The following is a 22,604-nucleotide window of genomic DNA, read 5'->3' as shown; positions in this document are numbered from 1 at the left end:
AATTACTGTAAATTTTTATCCGGGTATTGATTGCAGTATTCAAATTAATTCATGAAAAAAATGTTACTTAGGTCCTTTTGAAAAGTTAAGCGAGAACTCATCGGAAATCGTTCACCGTCAATTACACTAAAATGAGTAACATGGCAGTTACTCATAATATGTGTTGTTCCAGGTTAGGCCCGTTTTGTGTGAACGAAACACAAAATTGTGTGAATGACTTTAAGCGTGTTGCTGAGTTGAGTGCTGAGAGATGTTTCGGGGAGCTCAGTTTTGGTGTCGCGCCGTCATCATTCATTCATCGCGTAGCAGTGAGCGAAAACGGTGGGAAGTGTGTTGTGTTGCTGTTGCTGCTGCTGAAAGAAGCATAAACAAAAAGTGCATTATTTTGAAAGCGGTCTCTAGTTTAGTGGGTTTACTAGCGCGTTGTGATTCCCTAAAGAAACAGTTCGAAAAATGCAGTCGCATAGCAAGAAACGGGTTTGCTATTACTACGACAGTGAGTACACAGTTTGTGGTTTCAAATAATGGAAACGGGCGTTTATGAAAGGAATTTTTGCTTGGGTTTATTTCATTATAGAATTGAAAATATCAACGAACTTCATACTTCTCGCTTTTAGCATATGATGTTGAGCAGTTTGTGATTAATAGTAACCAAAATTAAATTTCAGAACCCGAATAAATTCGTTTTGTAAATTTATAGTCACTGTCCCTAGCAGTCACTTTCCTAAGATGGCCGACCGTACAATCAACACGCGATGTTCGTATGAAACACCATCCGTTGTAGTGATGGATGAAGTGTCGTGGGACGGATGAGCGACGCAAAAAGTACGGTCGCCTGAGAAGTGAGAATCACATACCGCAAAGGCGGCAGTGTTGCTAGCTTAGCGTTTTCTTTTTAAAATTTCTTAGCATGTTCCGCAAATTGTAAATTATGCTTTCTTTGAAATTGTAATATTTTTTTTTACTGCTTCGTTGTTACACATTTTCTGTTACAACTCAACAACAATTCTGGTGGTGATGGTACATTTTTTACATGCATTTGGAAATTCCGACTGTTTAAATAGCACTTCATGGAGATATATCCCAAAGTTTCCACTAATTCTCGTTTCATTAATTCACTAATATGCATTTCCGCTTTAAAACACATATTTAAACTTGGGAAAAATGGTTTTGTCATTGCCTAAGGAAAGCAATGACTGATTTTTCCCATTTTTAATAGGATAAAATTAAACGGTTCCCCGAGGGGTTTTCGAAAAATTAATAATTTTAGACTCCCTCCATCCCCATCACTAACACTTTTCGTATGGAATGGACGGAATAAATCGTGCAGTGTATAGCGTTACGTTATTTATAAAAAGTCTTCTGTCGAATATATCTGACATTTTACAGATATATTCGACAGTTGTTTCCAATGTTTTAGCAGTTTTTGTTTTAACTCTTTCTTGACCCGATAATATGTGAAAACTAAACGGTTATCGTTCCCAATAAAAATTACAATTAAAATAACAGAGGAAGGAATAATCATTATGCAAAATAATCAATTGACATCACTTCTGGTACTCAGCGGTGATTCGCCTTCCAACGAGAAGATTCCGCACCACCCAAAACCCAGACCTCGCATTGCAATGAATTCGTTCCACATGCGAAAGCCGCCAAGTGCTCGCTAGGGGACAGTGACCGTAATTTTGTCGGATTGATCCGTGATGTGAATTTTTGCTTCATATCGTCTTTTTTCCTTTTGTATGCCTTCCTTTCCGCGAAGATACTTACCTGGCGGAGTGCTACCTGTCTTGTATTTAGCTGCGCGCGGGTTCTGCCGCTTTCGCACGTTATTATCAACAACTTAAGCTAATCGCTCGTTTCTCCGCCAGGTGACATCGGCAACTACTACTATGGCCAGGGACATCCGATGAAGCCGCACCGCATACGTATGACGCACAACCTGCTGCTCAATTATGGTCTCTACCGGAAGATGGAAATCTATGTAAGTCATGTGTTTAGCTGGTGGTCCCTAAAAAGAACGGATCTTTTGAAATGTGACGTCACAAGTGTTGCACGACATGGAAAACGTTGCAATAAATTCTGATTGACGATTAAAGGTTGCATGAAGAAGAAGAAGTCGAAGGATGATATTTGAAAAATATTGCACGGGGAAGCATACGGGAAGTTTTTTAAAACTCTTCTCAAAAATTCTAGGAGCAATTTAATTAAAAACGGTTAGCAGTACGGGGTTGGACTTTCCTTCTACTGCATAATAAACGCAATTTTTCGATTTTAAATTTTATTTTATGATATCATACTTGATACACAGTATAAGAAAAGTCCAACCCCGTACTGCATTCCGTTTTTAATTAAATTGCTTCTAGAATTTTTGAGAAGAGTTTGAAAAATTTTTCCGTATGCTTCCCAGGCAAAATTTTTCTAATATCATCCTTCGACTTCTTCTTCTTCATGCAACCTTTAATCGCCAATACAGTTCAAATGTTGCACCATATGCTTCAGAAGAATGGTTTAGTGATCTAATCACTATTTCGAATAGAAGAAGTGTCCTACCCGTAGAAAAACATTTACTCTTTTGGCGCTTTGATGTTGCATGAAGAAGAAGAAGCAGAAAGATGATAATCGAAAAAATCTCCACGGGAAACCATACGAAGAAGTTTTTAAAACTCTTCTCAAAAATTCTAAAAGCAATTTAATTAAAAACGGTAAGCAGTACGGGGTTGGACTTTTCTTATACTGTGTATTAAATGTAATATCACAAAATAAAATTTCGAATAGAAATATTGTGTTTATTATACAGTAGAAAAAAAGTCCAACCCCGTACTGCTTACCGTTTTTAATTAAATTGCTTTTAGAATTTTTGAGAAGAGTTTTAAAAACTTCTTCGTATGGTTTCCCGTGGAGATTTTTTCGATTATCATCTTTCTGCTTCTTCTTCTTCATGTAACATCAAAGCGCCATTAATGGGTTTCTTTTTCTTTGCTATCTCTTTCCCGTTGCAAGAAAATCTACCCATTTTTAGAGAATAAGTTGATCTACTAATTTAAATGAGTGAATCCACTTATTCTCCCAAAATGGGTACTTTTTTTCAGCGGAGAAAACGAGATAGCAGAGAAAAACTATCTATTAAAGAGTGAACAATTTTCTCCGGATAGGTTGTTGGTTGAACTTTAATACAAGGTTCGTCTGTTTTCTGTGTCATGTGTTTCACGTTGTGTCAAAGGCAAACTTTTCATAGTATCAAATCCAAAACATCTTGTAATACTTATAATATGACTTAATTTCTCTAATTATTAATCTATTATTAAGATTGATAAGCGTATTTCGATCTTTGATAGTATACAAAAGATAATGGAATGATTCTCACAAAATTTGGTTGCACAATATTGTTTATATTTTCTATATTTTCCCTCTTTTGATTTGCTTTTACTTTGTATTCGGTCCGACAGACAATTTGTTATTTATTAGTGTTAAAGAAAACCTATAGACACAACTTTTTTTTCGAGTCAAGGATGAAACCATCATTAAGCATTACAATTGGAAAAATGTTGTCTTACACTTATTTTTGCAAATAGTGTTGGACAACATACGACATATTTGTCTAAACTATTTATACACTAAATACAGTAAGTTCGTTAAATTCCAGAGACCACACAAAGCCACTGCCGACGAAATGACGAAGTTCCACTCGGATGACTACATTCGGTTCCTGCGTTCGATCCGTCCTGACAACATGTCCGAGTACAACAAGCAGATGCAGAGATGTATGACACCAAAAACACAATTTTATCTCATATGATTAATAAATACCCGATATTTGCTTTTCCAGTTAACGTCGGCGAGGATTGCCCGGTGTTTGACGGACTGTACGAATTCTGCCAGCTGTCGGCCGGTGGATCGGTGGCAGCTGCCGTGAAGCTCAATAAACAGGCATCGGAAATTTGCATCAACTGGGGCGGTGGATTGCATCACGCGAAAAAATCCGAAGCTTCCGGATTCTGCTACGTGAACGACATCGTGTTAGGTATTTTGGAACTTCTAAAATACCACCAGCGGGTGCTGTACATCGATATTGATGTGCATCATGGGGACGGTGTGGAGGAGGCGTTCTACACCACGGACCGCGTGATGACGGTGAGCTTCCACAAATACGGAGAGTACTTCCCAGGAACGGGTGACCTGAGGGACATCGGAGCCGGGCGGGGCAAGTACTACGCCGTGAATATTCCGCTGAGGGACGGAATGGACGACGAGTCGTACGAGTCGATCTTTGTGCCGATCATTTCGAAGGTGAGTGGAGTATGCGTATATTTTTTTGGTAACAAGGTTTCCCCGTATTTTAAAGTGTAAGCAGTTTTTGGCAAAGCAAATTGCAGTTTTTTAGTGCCACGTGGTCGTGACTGTGTGGCTCCAAATGGCTGCAGCGAAATGCGATGACAGCAGCTCTCCTTCGGTGCGTGTGCACGCCACGGAGATCGGACGAGAAGAGACCGAGTCATGGCTTGCTGCTCACCGATTGACACACTGAGGTGGTAATATATAATCACACGCTGATGATAACTTACTCAAACCCCACAGTAACGTGCACCCCTGAAATATATTTCGATTTCGACTTCTCTCTATTGGGAATGGCGCATAAGTCGTTTGCTGGTTTTTGAAGGAACTACCTACATAGTATTCTAGCATTTCGGGGATTGAGTAATGAAAAGATCCTTCCGTTGTTTGTAGACTAGAGCGTTACCACTCATGTAACGATTCCACCCATCTACTAATTCACTCAAGAGTTGGTTTTCATTGACCCGATTCTGAACATCGATAAAACCACTTCAGAGCTGGATTCCGCTGACCCACTAGGTTCAGTGGAATCGTTACTCCAGAGTTCGATCCGAATCAACCAAACTCATTCCAAAATGGAGAGGAACCATCGACCATCGTATTTGAGTTAGATTTTCTTAACCCTTAATTAGCGACAGTCTCCAGTAGCTTTGCGAGCAAAGGCGTCGGATTGCCTACCCGGAGATGGCGAGTTCGATTCTCGATCCGGTCTAGGATGTTTTCGGGTGATAAACATTCTCGACTCTCTGGGCATAGTTTATCCATTGTACTTGCCACACTAATAGAATACTGGCCAAGTTGAAAAGCAGGCCAAGTTCCAGTTGGAATGTAGAGCCATTGAAGAAGAAGAAGAAACGTAATTAGCGACAGATTGATTGGCGTAACTAGCCCCGATGCCTAGGGAGGGCTATAGCCCCTTCATCTATTTTCTTTATTTTGAGCTTCTTTTCAAAAATTCTTGAACATTTTACCATCTCATTAAGTAATCCAAGTTCAACCACCAGTCAATTGCAGATCAATCACACTCATCAATATTCTCTTTTCTCAAGCACGTGCTTTCTGTTGTAGCCCACAGTATCGAAGTGTGTTGCTACAAATTAATAGCGTTTGGCTATTGCATCTACAGGCCCAAAATAACTGCAGGGCTGTTACAACAGTTGCGGATTTCGCGAATTTCGCGGATTTACCCTTCCAGTCGCAAAAATCGCAGTTTCGTCAAACATTGTCGCGAAAATCGCGGATTTATAATTTACACTCTCGCGAAAATCGCAATTTCCTGAATTTAATTTTAGGATAAATGCAATGTCAATTATTTGGGGGTTTGCAAAATAAGCAATCCGTCAAAGATCCAAACACATGGTATTCGAAAATGAATATTGGTTTTAGGTGAACGCATAGAAAGTCTGTCGAATTGCCAGATCGATCATATTGCATTTATAGATACCCGAAATTTCGAGAACTATTTACTGCTTAGAACTTTTGTGCCACTAATTCCGGAATTACAATTATGATTACTTGCGTTGCATAGAGGGTCGACGCAAGTCGGATCAAACTGCATTAATATTCACACCTGCAACTGCCGGGCGGAACTGATAGCTGATCGAGCTGTCTTTGTTTATCAGAACGATTCCTTTCGCGAGCTAAGCTTGGGTCCCGACATTAGCAAGGTACATATAGCAATTTTAATTAAGAGAAAGGTTGGACCAGAAAGGTCGCCTTGTAAGGGTTTCGCCAGTTATTTTGAATTAAAATTGGCACAATAAAATTATTGTAAGGATAAAATTTGGTAGAGAAAAAACACAAAAACACAAATAAAATAGACACGGTTCCGGCTTCTCCGCGAGGACTGGAATCCTGGGGTTCCTGCCGCTTTGTATGACTACTTATCCAAGGGTGGGAATCTGGGGCCTCATTGCGCATCTCTTTTCGACAGCTCTTTCGTATGACAATTTGCATGGTTTGCTCGTTTCGAGTCGAGGTGCGCAATGCCACCCCTGGTTCATCTGCATCCTCGAGTGTCTCGCAGTAATCTTTTCTTTGCGCACTGTTCTCCGGTGTGGTGTGTTAACTTGCTGCTGAACGATTGAGGTCTAGGTTGGGATGGTTGGGGCGATATTCAGAAATCCGAATATTGAACGATAAATAGGTTTTTGTTTTCATTGTCCGACCATCAGTTGCGTCCAGTTTTATACCGTGTTTAATGACTCCCACAATTACAGGCAGCCCATTCAAATCATTCAGTATTCGTCCTTCGTTTTATTATGTATTCCAATAACTTTTAGGTAGGGTAATTTTTTCAGTTCCATGCGTTTTTGTTCCATTACCTGTGCTTCAAAATTTCTCGCTGGTCCTATATCCATTGAGAGTTTATTCGTGATTACTTAGTTGCAACAAACTGTCTGACTGAACTTGAGCCTTTAGACTCCACAAGAAACCTACGATGGATAGCACATACGGCGTTGTAATGCTCACTATAGATGGCTAATCGCTAGATCCCGACAAGTCTCTCCTTCGTTTGAAAGATTACTCACTTACAAACTAGTTTGCACATGTGGTGGCAGAATCTAAATAGTTACCCAGCTTCACTGCAATATAGATTCATTAAATCTTACGTACCCAATCAATCCTGGACCAATTGCTAAAGGCGCACTGTAGTTAAGTACCCTCAGGTCCACTTCAATTGCAAACCGCCATCGTGTACGCGACCTGCCATGAAGCCTACGGCCTCTTTTGGAATCTACCGTCGGCGGGGGTGACAATGGGTCAAATGGGGGGTGAGAATGGGTCACTGTTTCAACCACTAAGAATGCTTGTAGAATAGTTAAAATGTATCTGAGGGCAAGGAGACTAAATTATAAGACCTTTTTGAACGATTTTGCTCTACGACCTCCAGACTGCCGGTGAGAGCGATGACTCATTCTCACCCCCCAGACCCATTGTCACCCCCGATGGTGGTATAGTGCATGTTATCTTCGCTTGATGCTCTTCCGGCAAATGAACAACGTGTCAAGTCTGCCGTGTTGTATAAGCTTATCAATACCCATCTATTATCTCATACGTAGGGGTAATGACATTATTTTTCAAATCGTGAACATCATCCAAGTTTTTAAAAAATCGCAGGCCTTAGAACCGTTACTGTCCGCCTCTGGTATCATTTCGCCTGAGTACTTTTTATTCAGATTCGTCAAGCTTTGTTCGGGCCCCTGGAGAGCTCTGTCGCTTGCTTTTGAAGAAATTGGTCTTATTATTAGTTAGGACATTGATGGATTGATGGAAGTACACAATGCAATGACTGATCAATAAATAATCTGATCAATAAAAAATTGATGCGTCTATGCCCTTGTAAAACGTAGAGTTTAGATGAAAACTATATTGCGTACTAAAAAGTATAATTCAATCTCATCATAACACGATTGCTGTTGGAGCGACAAGACGTTTTTGTCTGCAATTTTTAATTTGTTTGGCATGGCTGTTATTTTATCTTGTATCGTCGGTTTTGTTCGTTACGTTTAATCTCTTCGGTCAAAGTTTTGTTATATCGTAATAGTTCCGTGGTGCGCTACCAGGGTTTTCGTAACCAGAGGACAGATAAAGGACAGGACACCAAGCAAGCGTCAGTTCAGTGACCGGTGTTGACCCGGGTTGACCACGGGTCCAATATGCGAAGTGTGGCAAAGTGTCGAGTGAAAAACTACTCATACTCACCTCCCACGGTGGAGCTATAAGCATTTACTAATTATCGACTGCGAGCGGAAAGTGGCGCCAGTGTGGAAGTTGAGAAACGAACAGAGTGCAACGAGCGGACAATCAAGAGCATCGGCAGTTTTTCGACTTCGGGAAGAGAGATTTTTAGTGACTGTGGGATTAGCGAAAGAGAAGTGAGTGAAAGAAAGCGGAGGAGAAGAGAACCTGATTGTCGTGTAGGCACCGTAGCGGCTGTCTTCATGACAGCAATGGCAAGGACGGAGTCCTTCTGACTGAATGACCCCCTTCCAGGAGGGGCCAGATTGATCGACGGCAGTTATACTGGTCCAACCCTTCCTTCTTATATGGATGTCGCCAATACCCATGGTACCCTATATGTTTTGAGAATGTCAGCGGTAAGCGGTTCTTTACCGACTTCACCCTTCCTAAGATTCCTAAGTCTGTACAGCAACACGTCAACGGAAAGATAAATGGAGCGTTCCCTGAACCCCAAGGGACCTTCTATGTGCTCAAAGTCCGTAGCATCAGACAGTGTACCTCCCTGCTCCAGATGAAAGAATTGATGGATGGTACCAAGGTATCCGTTATTGAACATCCGAACCTCAACGTAACACGATGGGTCGTCAGTTGCCGGGATGCCGTCAGTATATCCGAGAATGAACTGCTGGAAGAGCTGAAAATCCAGGGTGTAAAAGAGGTACGAAGAATAACTAGGAAGAACGAATCGAACAGAGAAAACACGCCAACTATCGTAATTACGGTTCGTGGAACTGTCTTGCCCACATTGACTTTGGGTACATTCGCTGCCGAACACGGCCTTTATACCCAACCCCAATGCAATGCTTTAATTGCTGGGCCTTCGGGCATACGGGTAAAGGTGCCAGGCCACACAACCAATGTGGTAAATGTTCGAGATCGCACGTCATTGCCGGAGACAAGAGTTGTCAGAACGAGTTAAGTTAAATTTGTAAGTTCTGTTCAAAATGCCAAGCCACCGATAATGCCCTCTCCGAAAGATCCTGTCCGGTTTACAAAACCGATAACAAAATTCAACAGGTGAGAGTCGACCAAGGACTCTCATATCCTGCAGCCAAACGTGTCTATGAGGCCAGGAACGGACCCAAAACCTTCGTCAATGTTCTTCAAGCAGGTAACGATGAACAACTGAATGACCAAATGAACAACCGGATCGATCAGTTAATATTCCAGCTAAAACAAAAGGATGAGATCATCGACAGTCTACGTAATTCGAATTGTCAGACCGAAAATTAAAAATCGCAACGGAGAACTACGAAAAATCAAGAAATTGAGGATCTGCGAACATTAGTTACGCAACAAACGGCTCAATTAGCAGATTTAACACACCTAGTAAATAGCTTTCTTTCGGCTGTGATGCCAGCCCAATCCGTTTCCGTTGCTCCCGAGTTTGACGTCACCCAAACCTCAGAGAAAAAGTCTACGGGGCGTCTCGTGGACTTTTGCTACACCTGTTCTACCATGCTGATAAAAAATATTCATCAAGCTGAGTGGTTTCGAATGAAAGTTGTGCATTTAATCTAATATTACAACCTTTTCTTGTACAACTTAACCAAATATTAGAAAAAAAAAACAATTTAAATAGAAAGGATTTACAAAACAATAAATAGCTTATTAATCTCTTTTGTTACAAAAATGTTTTAAATTTAGATGCACTTAAAATTTTAAACTCTCGCAAATCGTCTAAAATCTAACTTGGTAACAGTTGGCAATAACTGGATTCATTTATTTAGTCTACATCTATACAGATAACACTGAATCAACAATTTGACGCCACAATACACGGTTCGAGGCCGCATCTCTCCATCCTCGAATACGCCCCACGCTCGCCAAGTCGTTCTGCACCTGGTCTGCCCATCTCGCTCGCTGCGCTCCACGTCGTCTCGTACCTGCCGGATCGGAAGCGAACACCATCTTTGCAGGGTTGCTGTCCGGCATTCTTGCAACATGTCCTGCCCATCGTACCCTTCCGGCTTTAGCTACCTTCTGGATACTGGGTTCGCCGTAGAGTTGGGCGAGCTTATGGTTCATTCTTCGCCGCCACACACCGTCTTCTTGCACACCGCCAAAGATGGTCCTAAGCACCCGTCTCTCGAATACTCCGAGTGCTTGCAAGTCCTCCTCGAGCATTGTCCATGTTTCATGTCCGTAGAGGACTACCGGTCTTATTAACGTCTTGTACATGACACATTTGGTGCGGTGGCGAATCTTTTTCGACCGCAGTTTCTTCTGGAGCCCGTAATAGGCCCGACTTCCACAGATGATGCGCCTTCGTATTTCACGACTAACGTTGTTGTCAGCCGTTAGCAAGGATCCGAGGTAGACGAATTCCTCGACCACCTCGAAGGTATCCCCGTCTATCGTAACACTGCTTCCCAGGCGGACCCTGTCGCGCTCGGTTCCACCCACAAGCATGTACTTTGTCTTTGACGCATTCACCACCAGTCCAACTTTTGTTGCTTCACGTTTCAGGCGGGTGTACAGTTCTGCCACCTTTGCAAATGTTCGGCCGACAATGTCCATGTCATCCGCGAAGCAAATAAATTGACTGGATCTGTTGAAAATCGTTCCCCGGCTGTTACACCCGGCTCTCCGCATGACACCTTCTAGCGCAATGTTGAACAACAGGCACGAAAGTCCATCACCTTGTCTTAGTCCCCGGCGCGATTCGAACGAACTGGAGTGTTCGCCCGAGATCTTCACACAGTTTTGCACACCATCCACCGTTGCTTTGATCAGTCTGGTAAGCTTTCCAGGGAAGCTGTTCTCGTCCATAATTTTCCATAGCTCTACGCGGTCTATACTGTCGTATACCGCCTTGAAATCAACGAACAGATGGTGCGTTGGGACCTGGTATTCACGGCATTTTTGAAGGATTTGCCGTACAGTAAAGATCTGGTCCGTTGTCGAGCGGCCGTCAACGAAGCCGGCTTGATAACTTCCCACGAACTCGTTCACTAATGGTGACAGACGACGGAAGATGATCTGGGATATCACTTTGTAGGCGGCATTAAGGATGGTGATCGCTCGAAAGTTCTCACACTCCAGTTTGTCGCCTTTCTTGTAGATGGGGCATATAACCCCTTCCTTCCACTCCTCCGGTAGCTGTTCGTTTTCCCAGATTCTGACTATCAGTTTGTGCAGGCAAGTGGCCAGCTTTTCCGGGCCCATCTTGATGAGCTCAGCTCCGATACCATCCTTACCAGCTGCTTTATTGGTCTTTAGCTGTTGAATGGCATCCTTAACTTCCCTCAAGGTGGGGGCTGGTTGGCTTCCATCGTCCGCTGAACTGACGTAGTCATCTCCTCCGCTGCCTTGACTTTCATTGCCTGTACTCTCAGCGCCATTCAGATGTTCCTCGTAGTGCTGCTTCCACCTTTCGATCACCACACGTTCGTCCGTCAAGATGCTCCCATCCTTATCCCGGCACATTTCGGCTCGCGGCACAAAGCCTTTGCGGGATGCGTTGAGCTTCTGATAGAACTTGCGTGTATCTTGAGAACAGCACAGCTGTTCCATCTCCTCGCACTCCGCTTCTTCCAGGCGGCGTTTCTTCTCCTGAAAAAGGCGGGTCTGCTGTCTCCGCTTCCGTCTATAACGTTCCACGTTCTGCCGGGTACCTTGCTGCAGCGCGACCGCCCGCGCTGCGTCCTTCTCCTCCAGAATCTGTCTGCACTCTTCGTCGAACCAATCGTTCCGTCGACTTCGACCCATATACCCGACGTTGTTCTCCGCTGCGTCGTTAATGGCTGCTTTGACTGTATTCCAGCAGTCCTCAAGAGGGGCCCCATCGAGCTCACCCTCTTCCGGCAACGCTGCCTCGAGATGCTGCGCGTATGCAGTGGCGACATCAGGTTGCTTCAGTCGCTCTAGGTCGTACCGCGGCGGTCGTCGGTACCGAACATTGTTGATGACGGATAGTTTTGGGCGCAGTTTAACCATCACCAGATAGTGGTCAGAGTCGATGTTAGCGCCACGATATGTCCTGACGTCGATAATGTCGGAGAAGTGCCGTCCATCAATCAGAACGTGGTCGATTTGTGATTCTGTCTGCAGTGGCGATCTCCAGGTGTACCGATACGGGAGGCTGTGTTGGAAGTAGGTGCTGCGAATGGCCATATTCTTGGAGGCGGCTAAATCAATTAGTCGTAGGCCGTTTTCGTTCGTCAGCCGGTGAGCGCTGAACTTTCCAATAGTCGGTCTAAATTCCTCCTCTTGGCCAACCTGAGCGTTAAAATCTCCTATGATGATTTTGACGTCGTGGCTTGGGCAGCTGTCGTACTCACGTTCCAGCTGCGCGTAGAATGCGTCCTTATCATCATCAGTGCTTCCGGAGTGTGGGCTATGGACGTTGATTATGCTGAAGTTGAAGAACCGGCCTTTGATCCTCAACCTGCACATTCTCTCGTTGATCGGCCACCACCCGATCACGCGCCTTTGCATATCGCCCATCACTATGAAAGCTGTTCCCAGCTCGTGTGTGCTGCCGCAGCTCTGGTAGATGGTATGATTACCTCTAAACGTTCGCACCATTGATCCCTTCCAACAAACCTCCTGCAGCGCTACGATGCCGAATCCACGGTCGCTTGAGCACATCGGCGAGTATGCGTGTGCTCCCGATGAAGTTGAGAGATTTGCAGTTCCACGAACCGAGTTTCCAATCGCTAGTCCCTTTTCGTCGCAGTGGTCTTCGCCGATGGTTCCGGTCCGTACTCTCTTGTTGATTGTAATAACTGGATATTGGTCAGAATAGAGATCTTTCAAATCGGCTCATTCCACAATTCGGGGTACACGGGTCCCATCGCCGCTAATATTTAAACTCTGACATATTTTGTTGCTATAAAAGAAATGTTATTAACCATTATTAGTATAATAATTATAGTATATAATTAGTATACAATTATTGTTTGATGTGACCCCAGATTGTGACGACCAATTAGTCACATTTAGAAGCTGAAATGTGTTCCAGTTATTTAATTCTTCAAATTTAGTGAAAACTATACCTTTTTCTCTATGTTGATTGATTTTAAGTATTCTTAAAAAAACATTATTTAATGTCTCTTTTGAAAACGCAAACATTAATTTAATATTGTTCTTGATGCATTGCATATTCATCAGGAGAAAAAAAGAAAAACAAACTTTTTCTAATCATCGAAGTATGAACGAAAGCGTACGGCGGTGCGCCTTTCGGCAAAGCACAGCACAGTCGACACTACGATCGAGTCTAACCGAAGGTGCGTCGCGTCGTTGATTGTTCTCGCAGCGCGTCGAACGGGTTCGACTCCTGCTGCGCGCATAGCAGAACTTGCATCTAAACGTGCTTGCTTCGCATGCGAAAGAGTATGATGTGAGGAAACGGAGAAAGCTGGCAACGCTCACGCTGGTTCTCTGCGCGCGGAGAACGAGTGAGCATACCAATGAGGAAATTATTTCAAATCATTTGTCATGGCGCAAAACATAAAATTTGTCTTTTGGCAGCGCTGCTGTTGGTTCTTCATTATGGATCGTACTAGGGATCTTATATTAAGAGATGTGCGAATACTTTTCCAGACGATTTAGCAACGCTGTTACTTTCGTAAACAAACGCTGCCAGCACTTGCCGCAGTGAAAAATGTTTAGGCTTGCACATGACTTTACATTCGAAGACACTTTTTGTCTATCCTCTAGCAGTGCATTTTCGCTAAAATTAAAGAGCAATACGAATGAACATAATGTAAGGCATCAACTAGACTACCTTTACTTACGAAAGCAAAACAAATTGTTTATTCGATAAAACTTTTCATAAAATCTATTTCACCAAAATCGCAATACCTTTCGATCTGCAACAATAACGATGTTCATTTGGCTCAGATTTTGACAGTTCTCAATGCTCGATTGGCTCAAGATGGCCGCTTTCGCATATCTCTGAATGTAGGATCCCTAGATCGTACGACTGGCAAAAGCTTTCTTTGTGATGGGGTGTGGTGTGTCGGGGAAACACACATTTAGCTGCAAATTGACTGTACGCCAAGCATGTGGCGTTAACTTGATCTGCCTTCGAAATATTTTGTTTCTTTAGATGTTTAGATGTTAAAATCATTGGAAATATTACGTGAAACTTTGTTTAAAAAATTTACTGTTTAAATTATTTGCCCTAATAATTAATTACCAAGAGTCAAGACATTAATTTCCTACTTCTGACCTAAAAATGGTTACCTGTTCCATGAACAGGTAGAACGTATGGACGAGTCGCCTCTGCTACAGACCCTGGGGTTTCTGCTGCTGAAGAACCTTTAACTTCCAACCATAATATCCATAGTCAACCCACACCTCGACCCGTACGGGATCTGCAAAGCGGGGCGCAATCTAGAGGTACTAGGTCAGAATCGCCGGTCCCAACTGCTACACCACCTTAAAAAATATCTAATCGGCAAAACAGTAATGTTACTGGAAACGACATCAATCCATTGCAGAAAAAAAAAGCCACAAACAAACAATTTTTCTCTTGTCATAAGACGAGTTTGTACAATCCCATTGAATTCCACCACTTATTTGTATCTTGACAGATACGTACTTCGACCTCAACAGTAAGGCCGTCTTCAGTGTCTCGTACTTGACTCGACTTACGGAGATATTCCAGGTTTTTCGAAGGTATGTTTAGAACCGTGTATTTTTTGGTGGGTATTAGGATAAGTTGTGGTTAAAAACAGAATAATATTAGTAACCACAAATAAAGTAGGGCTTTTTCTGATTGGCACCATATGTTGAAATCAGACCAGAATCAAGTGCGATATGGCCATTTGTTTAGAATCGATGCCTATCGGGAGTTTTAAAAGAAGTTCAGGCCACTAGTTCATTAGAATCAAGGTTTTTGACCGATCTTCAATTCTGATCACATTCCAGAAGTCTTCTGATACGTCAAGAATAAAAAAACAACCAAAAAGATGGATCCTGAAGTTGCTGGGGTGCCCCCGGGGAACCCGTATAGGGGACATTTCAGTTTTGGCACCAAAGCTAGTCATTAGACGGTTCATTTTTCATGGTTTTCTATTAGGAAGCGAGCTGCGAATACAAAATGGACCTTCTGACCGCTTCTGGGATCTACGGATTAATCTCGGGGATCTTGTAGAAGGAGACATTTCAGTTTAAGAGCCAAAACTGGTCATTCGACGGTTCGTTTTTTATGGTTTTGAATATAAAATGAACCATTGATGGCTTTGACTTGGATCATTGACGACTTTGACTGCTTCCGGAACCTACAGATTGCCCCAGGGATACCTGTAGAATGATGCATTTTAGTTTTGCGCCAAAGCTATTAATTCGAAGGCTCGTTTTTCATGGTTTTCGGTCAGGAAGCGAGGTATAAATATACTGCTTGGGAACAACTGATTGCTCCAGGGGAACCTGTAGAAGGGGACATTTAAGTTTTAGCGCCAAAAGAAGTATAACTTGTACTTGTACAGGCTCTGCTGGGCCAATCCATAAATCACGGGAGCGGTCAGAGTCGTCAATGGTCCATTTCATATTCGCTTCCGGATCAAAAACCATGAAAAACAGATCCGTCGAATAACTAGTTTTCGCGTCATACCTTAAGTGTCTCCGTCTATAAGTTCACCTGGAGCAATCCATAGGTTCCGGAAATTGTCAGCTTATAATCCATTTTATGTTTATTCCTTGCTTCATGATCGCAAAGCATGAAAAAGGAGTTGCCGAATGACTTATTTTGGCGCTGAAACTGAAATGTCCCCTTCTACAGGCTCTCCTGGAGCAATCCGTAGATCCCGAAAACGGTCAGAATCGTCAATAGTCCATCTTATATTCACACCTCGCTTCCTGATCGAAAACCATGGAAAATAGCGGTCAAATGATTAGTTTTGGCGCAAAAACTGGAATAGCCCTTTCTACAGGCTCCCTGGGGCAGCTGGTAGGTTCTAAAAGTGGTCAGAGTCCATTTTATATTTATTCTGCGCTTCCTGATAGAAAACCATGAAAAAAGGGCAGTTTAGTGACTTGTTTTGGCGCAAAAACTTAAATCTTGACTGCTTTGAGAATAGGTCCTATGTGCAAAAGAGAGCCTCTCTTTGCCTCCATTCTCTTTCGATTATTACAGATCTATAATAAAGTTTACTTCAAACTTTTTTATGAATAACTCAGAGCTTTAACAAATAACGTGTGGTTTATTTGAAGTTTAGTTTGAGAATGAATCGGAAGAATAACATGTCAAAGGAGAAAGATTGCTATGATGGAATTACAACGATTGTTCACGATATATTGGTTACTTTGATCACACCTCTTCTCAATCGTCTAGTCCCAAATTCTTCTTTAATATTTGAAATCTTCCACTTTGTAAAAATGTCGGCTAATTGATCTTGAGTGCCAACTGCTTTAACTTGGATCCTTCCTTCAGCAATGTGATCCCTGATAAAATGAGGTTTAACGTCTATGTGCTTACTGCGTTTTGTTTCCAAACTTTTTGCCATGCCAATACAACCTCTGTTATCTTCATAGATGATTACTGGAGTTTGGGGATTTTTCACTCCCATATCTTCAAAAACTCCAGCTATCCAAAGAGCCTCCGCAGTTGCTGCGCTTAAAGCCACATATTCTGATTCACTCGATGAGATAGCTACTGTTGTTTGTTTCTTGCTACACCACGATACTGATCCGAAAATTTTGAAAACGTATCCAGACACAGACTTCCGATCTTCGCTAGCAGCCGCCCAGTCCGCATCAGTAAAGCCGACCAATACTAGTTCATTGGTTCGTTGCATCCTTGATACAGTTTTAGCACTTCCCTTAAAATGACGAACGACCCTCTTCAAACATTGCCAGTGTGTTTCTGTAGCTTTTTGTTGGTATCGTCCCAAGTATCCTATAGGAAAGCAGATGTCCGGTCGGACACACAACATGACATACATTAGGCTGCCTAATAATTCTCTGTAGAGTTCTTGAATAGGGGCTCCCGTTCGTTCTAATTATAGACCTTTTTCCATAGGTGACTTTACAGAATTGCATTCTGCCAATCCAAAATTCTCCACGACTTTTGTTATGTGTGCATGCTGAGAAAGTAGTAGTTTTCCAGCATTTCGATCATATTCAAGTTTCATTCCTAGGAAGTAATGTGCCTCTCCGCAATCAGTCATGCTGAATGTAGTTGAAAGTTGCTTCTTCAATCGGATGATCGACTCCACTTTCCTCCCCGCGATCAGCAAACCGTCAACATACAGAACAATGTATAGCTCATCATCTTCATCACACTTTATGTAGAGACAGTAGTCACCGGCGCATACGTTTCATCGAAGTCCACACCATATTGTTGCAAAAAGCCCTTAGCTACTAACCGAGCTTTACACAGAATTGCGCGCCCATCTTTTTTTTCTTTATACGGAAAATCCACTTCGATTAAGGGGTTTCAGACCAGATGGACAGGGCGTTACCTTGCACACACCGTTCAACATCAATGATTTGAGCTCTTCATCTACTGCATTCAGCCATTCAGCACGATCATTTCGGAAATCTTTGTAGCTTTGAGGTACATCGGGGAGCTTACGCTCCCGTTCGCTGCGCCTCAACACCGTCCTACAGACTCGTGTTGTTCTTGTTGCGAAGGGAGCGCCCCAGTATATTCTGCCTCAGAATCATTCTCGTCGTCAGAAATACGTGCATCAAACTGGGATTCGGTTTCGATAAGTGGTTCTTCAAATTCAGCAATTGGAGCTTCACAAACAACTTCGTGTTCCTCTTCTAAAGGTATATTTGGCTCTACGATGTTTTCTTCCTCCTGCTCATATGGTACGATAACTAATGGAACTCTGGCTTGCTTTTCAGGATTATTCGCATATGGAAAACTTGTTTCATGGAACTTGACGTCACGAGCTATTATTATTCTTCTAGTCTTCCTGTCCCACAGACGATAGCCATTGGGAGCATAACCCATCATGATAACTTCGTTACTCTTTGCTTCCAACTTTTTACGATGTTGACTTGGTATCCATGCAAATGCCTTGCATCCAAAAACGCGAAGTTTTTCCAGGTTTTTCATTGTACCAACACTCAGCCGGGGTTAAACTTTTCAATAGCGCAACAGTAGGGCTTCTATTCACCAGATAAACAGCAGTTAATACGGCTTTAGACCACATTGTTTTTGGAACATGCGAATCTAGTAGTATTGCGGACCTTTTCAACAATTGTTCGGTTAAACCTTTCCGCAACTCCATTTTGCTGAAGGGTATACGCAACGGTTGGCTCGATCTGGATACCCTTATGCGAATAAAATTGCTTCTGGTTGTTAGAAAGATATTCACGGCCTTGATCAATAGTTATCTTCGAAATTTTCAAGTTGAATTTCGCGGTTACTTCTTCGTATTCACGGAATCGAGTAAACACTTTTTTTAGCCTTCACACGTTCATTTTTCAACTTCAACTCCTCGGCTATAGGGCACTGCGTGGAAGAATCTCTGTCTCTTTCGTTCTCCATGAAATTTGACATTTACTGGCCTTGTTGTTTTCTAATTTCTTTGCAGTGAGAGACAAAGAGACAAAGCAGTCCGTGCAGTGCCCTGTTAGGCGTTGCTTCACGATTTCTAAACTTAACTCTTCTTCGGGAATGTTTCCAATGGCAGTTACTAAGGGATCGAGTGCATCCAGTAAGGTTTAAAACAACGAGATGACCAAATCAGCTTCTTCGATCTTTACGCCCGCTGTTTTCAGTTGACGAATCAGATCTTCAAACACTAATATATGTGCTCTCATCGAATCCCCTTCTCTAAGCTTCAAACGATTCAATTGCTTTCTAATAAGGTTTTGAGTACTTATAGATTGTGTTCTCGAGAGCTTTCCACATTTCCTTTGCTGTTTTCTTCTTACAGATAATCGCCAGGAAGTTGACGATGTACGACTTTACCTTCTTATCTGCATCTAAAAACTTCGTCTTCTCTGCTACTTCTTCGGGTACTTCTTCCGTTAACGTATTCAACACGTCCACGGAGTCTAAAAACATCTTGACCCTCAAGCTCCAGTGCTGAAATCCTGGACCATCGTCATATTGTAAAATACCAGATACAGCGTCTCGCGTAAAGGTGCCCATAACCTTTTATGAATGAACGCAGAGCTTTAACGAATAACTTGTGGTTTATTTGAAGTTCAGTTTGAGAATGAATCGGAAGAATAACATGTCAAAGAAGAAAGATTGCTATGATGGAATTACAACGATTGTTCACGATATATTGGCTACTTTGATCAAAGATTTCTTGGCAGATATCTAAAGATTATAGCTTTGTCGAGCGTTCTGAAGTAAAAATGTGGAAAAAAAAAATGCAAAACTAGTTTATGTACAAGCGAAGGAGAGCGTGAACAAAGAGAGCCTCTCTTTTGCACATACGACCTATTCTCAAAGCAATCTAGAAATATCTCCTTCTACAGAATTCCTTGGAGCTATCCATAACACCAAAGCTAGTCGAATGACTAGCTTTGGCGCTAAAACTGAAATGTCCCCTTCTACAAGTTCCCCGGGGACAATCCGTAGGTCCATTAAAAAAACGGGTAGAAGAATCCGTCTTCATACCGACGAAAGAGAGTTGGCCCCGTCCCGGGTAGACGACAATAGCTCATTAACAGTAAAACATGATATTGATAATAAAACATGACATGAACTTATTAGAAATAAGAGTAAAATAACAAGCGAGAATAACAAAAATTTGCACCGAAATATCATCAAAATATCAGGTTTAGCATTAGCATTTAGCATTAGCATTGTTACGGTGTAATTCGTAGATTGGACACTAGTGATACTCATGTTTTACTTTTGAGATCCTTATCTAGAATGCTATCAGAAATCAAGAAGGGGAGTGGTCCTTGATTCCAGTATTAAACAAAAATAACAAAAGCATGAGGATTACTACTCCTGGCCACGCCCATCTTCACCGTAACTAGGGAGAGGAAGGAAGTGTTGATGTAGTACTTACTTAACGAGAGGCCACCGACTTAGCGACACCCTCATAAGTACCACGGAGTTGGATAATGAGGAAGGTATTCGTTGGGTCAGGATTTGCCTGTAGCTGGCAATGTAACCGTGGTAGATCTTACCCCGTAACACACCACGTAAAGGTGTCTACCCAGCATTACGGGTAACCCAGCATTACGGGTAGATCATCAAAATATCAGGTTTTGCCATTAACAAGAATCAATATCTTGAGCTATTAGTTTGTGCTTATGAATAGAAAAACCTGATATTTTTATGACATTTCGGAGCAAATTTTGGTTATTTTCGTTTGTTATTTGTTACTCTTATTTCCAACAAGTTCATATCATGTTTTGTTATTAATATCACAGCTTCTACCTGGGCCACCACGGGGCACGGCATGTTCATTGCGCGAAGAAATGCCTTGTAGTACGCAAACACGAGCAGTATTTATTTATTACCAGACTAGAGCCGGAGTTCAATACATAAAAGTCTTCTCCATTCAGCTCGGTCCATGTCTGCACTTCGCCAACCACGCAGTCTGCGGAGGGTCCGCCAATCGTCCTCCACCTGATCGATCCACCTTGCCCGCTGTGCACCTCGCCTTCTTGTTCCCGTCGAATTGTTGTCGAGAACCATTTTCACCGGATTACTGTCCGACATTCTGGCTACGTGCTCGGCCCACCGCAGCCTTCCGATTTTCGCGGAGTGAACAATGGAGGCCAATAAGCCAAGAATATCAAGAGTTTCTGACACAAATTCTGACAGGCCATGTTTGCTTCAAAAAACGCCTGCAAAGGCTCGGGCACGCATCATCGCCGCAGATTAGAATGTAGCTGAGTCGGTTATTTATTACTCGGATTGGACTCTATAACATCAAATACGAAATAATTTAAAACAAAAAAAAAAATGTTTGCGAGAAGGAGGATGATTTAATAAAAATTATATCAATTGTGAATAGTTAAAGATATGTGCATTCATGCATTTTCAAAGTGTAAATTGATGAAAAATAGTGCTCTATATATATTATTACCATGGGGTGGGGAACGATCCAATGCATTTTTACAAACATTTCTAATGGACAACTAATCTTCCTTCTCATTTTAGGTTATGGAAACCTTCCAACCTTCGGCGGTGGTGCTCCAGTGTGGTGCCGATTCCCTCACCGGTGATCGTCTTGGCTGTTTCAACCTCACAGTCAAGGGCCACGGCAAATGTGTAGAATTTGTTAAAAAATACAATCTTCCTTTCCTGATGGTGGGCGGCGGTGGCTATACCATCCGCAACGTGTCCCGCTGCTGGACCTACGAAACTTCCGTCGCACTCGGTTCCGAGATTGCGAATGAACTGCCGTACAACGACTACTTCGAGTACTTTGGACCGGACTTCAAACTGCACATTAGCCCCAGTAATATGAGCAACCAGAACACGACAGAATACCTGGAGAAGATCAAGAATCGGTTGTTCGAAAACTTGCGCATGTTGCCACACGCGCCGGGTGTGCAGGTGCAAGCCATCCCGGAAGATGCTGTGAACGAGGAAAGCGACGACGAAGACAAAGTCGACAAGGACGAGCGGTTGCCCCAGGCCGACAAGGACAAACGGATAGTACCGGATAATGAATTCTCCGACTCGGAAGACGAGGGCGAGGGCGGTCGAAGGGACAACCGATCGTACAAAGCTGGTGCCCGAAAACGGCCGCGGCTTGACAAGGACGCCAAGTCGGAAGACATGAAGGACGATGCTGAAGTGAAAGGTTTGCATTTATTCAATTTTTGATGTTTTATGATCTGTTGAATTTTAATGGAGGAAATAAACGTGATCGATTGTTTTTTATAACTGACGCGCATTCTGTCTTTCTTCTTTCTTCCCTGGAACGATTGTGCAGCCGAAACAACGGGTGATAAAGAGGAGGTCAAAGCCGGTGGTGAGGAATCGTCAAAGAAGGAAACGACCGCCGTTGCATGATCGGCGCTGGCCGCGTACCGGAAATAGCCCGCCACTAGCATAATGAAACAGTGATTTTTCCGCGCGCCGCCAGAACACAATGAATGGCATGAGACACAAAACTAACACAGCCACGCATAACAGATAACGGAAACATCCACACAAGCGTACACATTCGAGACGACAGTAGGCTCGACCCTGTTCTGATGTTAGTCTGTAAGGGCAAGTTTATGTTCATCACTTCTTAGACAAAGCGATAGTTTTTAATCTATTCTGTTTTTTAACGACTGTGACGAAAATAAGACGGACTCTTATTGATTTAAACGTTTCTATCATTTCTGCATCTATATTTAAAAATGTAAGAAAACAAATAAAATGGCAGAAAACAAACAGAGCGATGTCAGGTCAAATCAATCATTTGTGGCAATTTGTTCAGTTTTTGTGTTTCCTTTTATTACTGACATCAAGTTTTTTTAAATATTTTTTTTAATAATAAATTGTTCTTTGAACAAATTTATTGTTAAATATTTCTTCAAAATGGATCGTTTTATTTGTAACAATTCACCTTATTGTCGTAAAATTAATAAGCAAATGATTTAGCTCTTTTTTAGTGGTGTTTTCACTGTCATAAGATGAGTTTAGC

General features: G+C 42.4%; 1 protein-coding gene across 1 annotated transcript; it reads left to right on the top strand.

Moving 5' to 3' along the window:
- The first annotated feature begins 289 nt into the window (after positions 1–289).
- On the top strand, positions 290–22,355 carry LOC134218438 (histone deacetylase HDAC1). The gene is made up of 6 exons (XM_062697429.1): positions 290–496; positions 1,872–1,984; positions 3,647–3,764; positions 3,830–4,290; positions 21,122–21,770; positions 21,903–22,355. The coding sequence occupies exons 1-6, from the start codon at positions 454–456 to the stop codon at positions 21,980–21,982; spliced, it is 1,464 nt and encodes a 487-aa protein (XP_062553413.1). The 5' UTR covers positions 290–453; the 3' UTR covers positions 21,983–22,355.
- Positions 22,356–22,604: the final 249 nt, after the last annotated feature.

This window comes from Armigeres subalbatus, chromosome 2 (genome assembly GCF_024139115.2).
Source record: "Armigeres subalbatus isolate Guangzhou_Male chromosome 2, GZ_Asu_2, whole genome shotgun sequence".
NCBI classification, from domain to species: domain Eukaryota; kingdom Metazoa; phylum Arthropoda; class Insecta; order Diptera; family Culicidae; genus Armigeres; species Armigeres subalbatus.
The sequence above is the reverse complement of the archived record's forward strand: the minus strand, read 5'-3'. Positions and strand labels throughout refer to the sequence as shown.

Coding starts and splice junctions, on each gene's coding strand:
- LOC134218438 (XM_062697429.1), top strand. CDS start 454: ATGCAGTCGCATAGCAAGAAACGGGTTTGCTATTACTACGACA. Junction 3,765..3,829: donor CAACAAGCAGATGCAGAGAT/GTATGACACCAA, acceptor TTGCTTTTCCAG/TTAACGTCGGCGAGGATTGC. Junction 4,291..21,121: donor TTGTGCCGATCATTTCGAAG/GTGAGTGGAGTA, acceptor TTCTCATTTTAG/GTTATGGAAACCTTCCAACC.